The sequence below is a fragment of the Hippoglossus hippoglossus genome, chromosome 22, assembly GCF_009819705.1.
Source record: "Hippoglossus hippoglossus isolate fHipHip1 chromosome 22, fHipHip1.pri, whole genome shotgun sequence".
NCBI lineage: Eukaryota > Metazoa > Chordata > Actinopteri > Pleuronectiformes > Pleuronectidae > Hippoglossus > Hippoglossus hippoglossus.
The window spans coordinates 4,456,671-4,462,869 of NC_047172.1; the positions used below are offsets into that span (position 1 = coordinate 4,456,671).

The 6,199-nt window shown below is 39.3% G+C and overlaps 2 protein-coding genes across 9 annotated transcripts in view; both read right to left on the minus strand.

Moving 5' to 3' along the window:
• pcnx1 (pecanex 1) overlaps positions 1-503 on the minus strand; it is a 47,824-nt gene extending 47,321 nt beyond the window's left edge. For 5 of the 7 annotated variants that reach the window (XR_004612831.1, XM_034577288.1, XM_034577287.1 and 2 more), the window contains exon 1: positions 137-499. Coding sequence is in view for 6 of the 7 variants with exons in the window: in XM_034577288.1 (XP_034433179.1) it covers positions 137-289 (153 nt within the window). In the remaining variant the exon portion in view is untranslated. Of the gene's footprint in view, positions 1-136 lie in introns of all 7 variants that reach the window. The other 2 variants (XM_034577289.1, XM_034577290.1) reach the window with 1 other exon arrangement.
• Positions 504-2,671: 2,168 nt separating this feature from the next.
• med6 (mediator complex subunit 6) overlaps positions 2,672-6,199 on the minus strand; it is a 3,687-nt gene continuing 159 nt past the window's right edge. Inside the window, exons 2-8 of one of the 2 annotated variants that reach the window (XR_004612832.1) lie at positions 5,421-5,580; positions 5,130-5,221; positions 4,252-4,334; positions 4,001-4,114; positions 3,702-3,817; positions 3,531-3,558; positions 2,672-3,395 (exon numbers count right to left, since the gene is read on the minus strand). Coding sequence is in view for 1 of the 2 variants with exons in the window: in XM_034577356.1 (XP_034433247.1) it covers positions 3,265-3,395; positions 3,531-3,558; positions 3,702-3,817; positions 4,006-4,114; positions 4,252-4,334; positions 5,130-5,221; positions 5,421-5,580 (719 nt within the window). In the remaining variant the exon portion in view is untranslated. The remainder of the gene's footprint in view (positions 3,396-3,530; positions 3,559-3,701; positions 3,818-4,000; positions 4,115-4,251; positions 4,335-5,129; positions 5,222-5,420; positions 5,581-6,199) is intronic. The other variant, XM_034577356.1, reaches the window with a different exon arrangement.

Consider the following 6,199-nt stretch of genomic DNA (forward strand, 5'->3'; position numbering starts at 1 on the left):
AGTATCCGGTGGCAGCTAACGGAGCGGACACTTGGTTTGTGTGGTGGGGGGTGGGGGGGAGGGAGGACAAATAAAAACAGTTAACGACGAATAGAAGACTTTGGTAACGAAGCGATGGAGGAAGAGGGAGGCTCACCATGTAGAGGGTGAAGGGGAAGCATAGCAGGAACAGCCAGGTGTAGAGGTGCAACGCGTTGACGAATGTGTTCTGGTCCGGGTCGTAGTACCACCCGCCTGTGATCGAAGCCCAGACCCCCTGCCTGAGGATCTGCAGGGTCTGCGAGCCCATGTTGGTTCGATCCCCCGTTCCGACGAGAACCGAGCGGGCGACGCGGCCGGGCTGACACGCTCGGCTAGCGGCCGGAGGACGTGACAAACGCCGCTCTGCTCCCAGACACTGGCCTGAAAATCCCCCGCGCAGCCATCTTCTCTGCAGCCAGCCAGCGTTTCCAGTCCTCCAGCGAGGAGACTGCTATCCCACCACGCCCTGCGAGAGGCCGCTTCTTCTTCGCGGCTTCGCTAAACGGTAGCAAGGAAGCGGCGAGAAAATAAAATACCCTCGATCATTTATTATTTTTGGGGGGAAATGTTGGAATTTGTTTTTGTTAAAAGAAGATATGATGAATATAAAATAAATTTGATATTGTTCTTTGCAAAAAAGTGTTTATTTTATTTCCCCCCCCAGAAAGATGTTGAACAATATGTAATCCAACCAAAAGGCTGTTAAAACTTTGAATATCTTTTTACACATGATTTATATGTATATTGTTTCTTGTTCTGTTCCTCTTTTTAAATAAAAAATTTTTTAAAAAAGTATGATATTATGATCCACCCAATTTCATTTGTCTGTCTGTGTCTTTGTGAAAATACATCTTCTCTGAGCGACTGTTCATGCATTCATTCATTTTTGTTTATTTCGGACATGTAAACAACAAAAGTGAGAAATTTTACAAACAAGTGAAAAAACTAAACAGAAATATAATCAAACACATTTACATATTCGAAAAGGAGTGAGAAGAACTAATTTCAACGCAGATATTAAAGGGTTCATAGTGTAGAATTTAGCGACATCTAGTGGTGAGGTTTCATGTTGCAGCTGAATACCACTCAAAAGGTGTTTAGTTTGTAGAGTCTGAGCTAGTGTAAAAAACATGGCGGCCTCCATAGAGAGGAGTCACTTCCGATGTAAATATAAAGTATTTAAATACAAAGGTCCCATTCCAGGGTAAAGAAAACACCAATTCATACAATTTAGGTGAAACACACTAGTTAAAACATCACTAGTATTATTTTATATTCAATTTCTGCCAATAGATCCTTTCACCTAAATCTTACATACTGAACCTTTAATTAATAATTGCCTTATACTTAACTTGCTTCCTTTATCTATAAATATGTTTTACCTGTGCTCCATATTGTATACAATGTACAAAAATATATGTAATAATAAATACAATATAAATAAAAATAAGACTATATATATATATATATATATTTGTACATATATACAAACTCATACACCTACATACGCCAAATCAAATCAACATAATTATTATATAAATTATAATTTTTTATTTATTGTAAAAAGGGAGGAAGATAAACTGTACGTGTTTGACCTCAACATGACTCAACTGTGATGCACAGATGTGTGAAGTAACGTGTTATTGGGACGATGGGACCAAAAGTGACCAAATGTTGACACCTGCTGGAGAAAACCTCCCATTGTAAATGTTGCTTTCACAAAGATGAGGAAAACATCGAGAGGTGGAGGAAAAACTCACAAAATATATGAGAAATCAAAAACAAACAAAAAATTCAGTGGTAATCTCAAATTCCAGTGAAAGACATTAGAATAAGACAATCCATGTTCAAAACGGAGAAGGAATACATTAGAGTAGCAGTTGTAGTTTGATGTGGAACTCATTTAAACTGCCTTTATATTCAGTTTTGGTGGTTTAATCCAGTGGTTCCCAACCTATAATGGTCAGCCTCCTTCCAGTTGGTAAGCAGATAGGTTGTGAGATGATCGATGAAGCAGGATAGAATCAAAAACACATTCATCCTTTTATACTTGTGCTTCTGTTGTCTTTATTTTGTTGTGAATAATTAGACTAATAGCAGTTTTTCTTTTTTGATGAAGCTACCTGAGAGGTTTGGAGGGGAAATCATTCTTTGTTGGAGCTGCAAACAAATCGTAGCCATCTGAAACATGACAAGGGACCCCAACTAGAAACGATAAGCCAAAAAGCTGAATTTACTGTTATGTAAAATTTACACATTTACAGCTGTCAAACATCTGTAGAGGAGAAAACGTACAAAACTTCGATCTGAAATGTGATGGTGTATAAATATTAAGTAACATAAACAGGAATTAGTTAAAGTAGAGGTACCTTTCAATTGTACTTATACACATTAGTTGGAGTAGTTACATTTCACCACTGAAAATGATCACATTTGATTTGTGTACTCATGTTCCAAAGTGGGATAAGAGCAGGGAATAAACGTAATGCTTTTCTTTCCATCTGCAAACAGAGTAATGAGCTGTTATAAAGAGTCAGAGGTAGATGTATCCACAACTCCACTCAGTATTTTGAGTAGAGTTGTTCATCATGGGTCAAAACATGAAAAACTGATCAAACAAATTACTTTTCATCAATTAAACACACAAGGATACAAGAGCTGATTCATTTTAATACAAAAACACAAGAAAGTAGAATATTTCTCTCAAGAACAGATGAAAGGGTTTGCAATTAAAGAGGCGCCGGTTTTAAGGAGCTTTTTGTCTTTCAGATGAGCTGATGCATCGTGACACATCTCGCTGGGAAGCAGAAAATGGAATTAAACGGTTCTCTGAAGTCACTACAACAGAAACATTAAGCTGATGTCAGCAGTAAACTGAAACCGATGATATCAGCTTATCGTCAATAAAACCTCATCCACTGTGAAACGCCTGCTGACATCAAACAGTTAACCCCCTGTTCGTAGTGCAGCTGCCTGAATGGTCTGTGACGTCAAACCTATCAAGTATACAAGACTAAGGTTACAGTGTAAAAGTAGTCCTGGCACCGAGGGAAGCAACTGAAACTTTTTTTTGGTGCCAGTTCTTTCTCAGTATGCTGTAAAGTGATCAAACGAGCGAAGTGGTAAACCATCGTCCAGTTTTGAAGGGGAACAGAAATAATCGTTATCTTTTTTTTCAGCTTGCGCTATCGGACGTTTCACTGCATTGCTCCATCGTCACGCAGTGGGATGATGGGGTAGCCGTCACTGGAGCCTTGCTCTCTTCTCAGGAGGAGGTTTGCTCGGTGGAGCTGTGGCGGAGGACTTTGTGGCCGGTTCCCTCTCCTCTTGTTTTACAGTTTCTGCCGGAGGTTCAGGCTCCTTTTTCACCTCAACTGCAACATAAGAACACACCTTTATGGGAAAAATAGTGGAATTTGTGGATACTGGATTTCAATCTCGCCTACATCTACGATAAAGCCTTAAACAAGCATTGAAGTATACACATTATAATGACTTTAGGATCATACCTGGAATTGGCTTCTCACCCGGCTTAGGCTGAAATTACAGAAAGGAAACCACATTATTACCTGAATCCCATCACATGTGACATCACACTTATGATGAAGTAATTTGTATTTTAAATGAACAGACCAAAAAGATTCAACAACAACAGCTGTTTTGAGTCAGTGTAACTGTACCTGGTAAAATGTTGGTGGAAATTTTGACCTGAGATCCAAAAGGAGTGTGTCTACACGGTGCCTCTGAAACAATGAACTCTGTTCCTCTTTCTTCTTTGACTTAGGTTTGTTTTTTTCTGTAATAAAGCATTTTGTCAATCAAAGCTTGGGAAAAGTCATCATCGCAAAATTACAACTAGCGTCATCAGAGCGTCGTCATAGCTCTGGATTCTATCTGTGATTCTGTGACAGAATCTATTCCACTGTCAATAGGAGAACCACAAAGATGTCAAAACTAAAAATAGTTTTAATGGTGAAACTTCACCTCGCTCCTCCTGGTCCTTAAAGTGCCACCAGTATCCTTTGGATGGGTGGTAGCGGCAATATGACATGGCTTCATCAAACGCTGACTGGATTCCATGGACTGCAGACAACTAAAAGAAATACAATTCATGTCACTCACAGTAAAACCACAACCGATCCCACCCACCCACCCACCCACCCACACACCCAGTATCCTCTCCTTCACTCTTCCAAGGTTACTTTATATGATCATTTTATAAACCCTCACCGCTCTGGAGCTGATCACTGTTCCCAGGTCTGGGGCCTGATACACCACTCCTGCTATGATGTAGTAGTCAGCAAAAGGTATCACTGGAGGATAAATACATACAGCAGGGGAGGATATTAGATCTTCCACAAGAACATTTGTTCATTTTACTGTCAGTCATGAATGAAGAATCACAAATCTATCACTGGCATTAATTAAAACTAAAATAGCAGTTCTAAATGTTAACTCTTCCAGACATTATGAAAGGTCCAGACTGGGGCTGTAAAGATCATCAAACCGAGACCGAAACCACAGTTTCCAGTTGCAATTCCAGAAGATGTGGTTGTGGAAGTCTCCTTCCACAACCACACATGTGGGAGAGAGACAGAGAGGGGAAGCGAGAGAGAGCAAGAGAGAGCTAGAGGAAGATGCACAGCTTCATACTGTACAGTACTGATATTTAAACAAGGAAATACAGTCATATGATGACTTACTTAATTAACGATTTTACAGCCAGGAAACGCAGATGTGCGTCTGCAGAGCTTCCTGCATCGGCTGAAAATGCCTGTTCTGTTGAGCAATATTTATATATATTGTCTTTTGCAGAGTTTGTAAAGTTTTGTAACTTTTCTTCTGCTTTGCGTGACTTTCTAAAAGAACTGATGTCTGAGTCGAATGATGGATTTTGAGAATCATTGCACCCGTAGACCAGTCACAGTATTTTGTTGACAGTGACCTCATTCATGTCGATGGATATTGATAGAAAGGACTCATTTGTTCAGTCACTGTTAAGTTTCATAATTTCTTCTGTTATGTGTCATGCACGTTGTCCACTGACTCATCAGTTTGCCACAGTTTAATTCTTTATTGACACTTTAATCCGATGCTACACTGCTCACCTTGTGTTGGCGACTGCCTCTGTTGTTTGCGGATTATGTAAAGAATTGGCTCCTGAGCGTGAAGAAGAATGTACTCCACTCCCACCATCTGACTGAAAACAACAGAAACAATATTATTTGCTTTTAGTTTCGCAAATGTCACATTACAACTCTGCAGTTATGTACTGAACATGTATTTTTGCAACTTGATCAGCAGCTGTTTGCTAGAAACACACACAGTACTCACAGATTACCCCCTTTACTACTTGTTGTTTTATTTGTATTTATGACACGTGTAAAAGATGAACTTACTTTAGATGTTCCAGAGTGAGACGCTGCATCTTCACGACCTCATTATTGCAGGTTCGGTCGTAGAAGGGGTTGCTCCTCTCAGAGAAATAGTCCAGCACATTGCCAGGATTGAGAATCGGCACCCAGCCGCTGTCCACCCAGGATATCCCCAGAAGGTTGTCTGCAAAACACAATGACAAAGTTACACTGATGTACACTGGACTGGAGGAAGTTCAGTTTAGTACATTTGCCTGACGTAATGTCTGACTGAGTTCATCATGATCATCATCAGGAATCATGATAAAAACTAGCTTTATTTAGGGTTTAACGAAATTCCACAGTTTATTTAGCTTGTTTTGATATTAGTGGTTATTGATTTATTTATGTGTTATGTAAGTGTTTGTAAATAAAAGGTGAGTTAGTGTTGAGTTGTTTTCTCTCTGTACACCTCGGGTTAGCCACCACTGACGACTAGTTAACCATCAGTTAGCACCAACTACCCAACAATGACAGAACCAGACAGGTCAGTATGAATGAAATGACTCTGTATTAAATAAGGACTTCATTTTGTTTGTAAAACTAACGGAGCTGTCAGCGACTGTAAAGTTAACTGAATCAAAGATGCTAATCGTTGCTAAAGTTAGCTTCTAGCTTAGCACTCACTTGAAAGCTACCGACAGAGGATTTATAACAGTTTTATGTAAAAGGTTCAAATATAACACGTAACATATTAACTTGTTAAATATCATTACATGAAAAAACGGTCACATTATTTCTAACAAACACTAAAAGTCAGATTT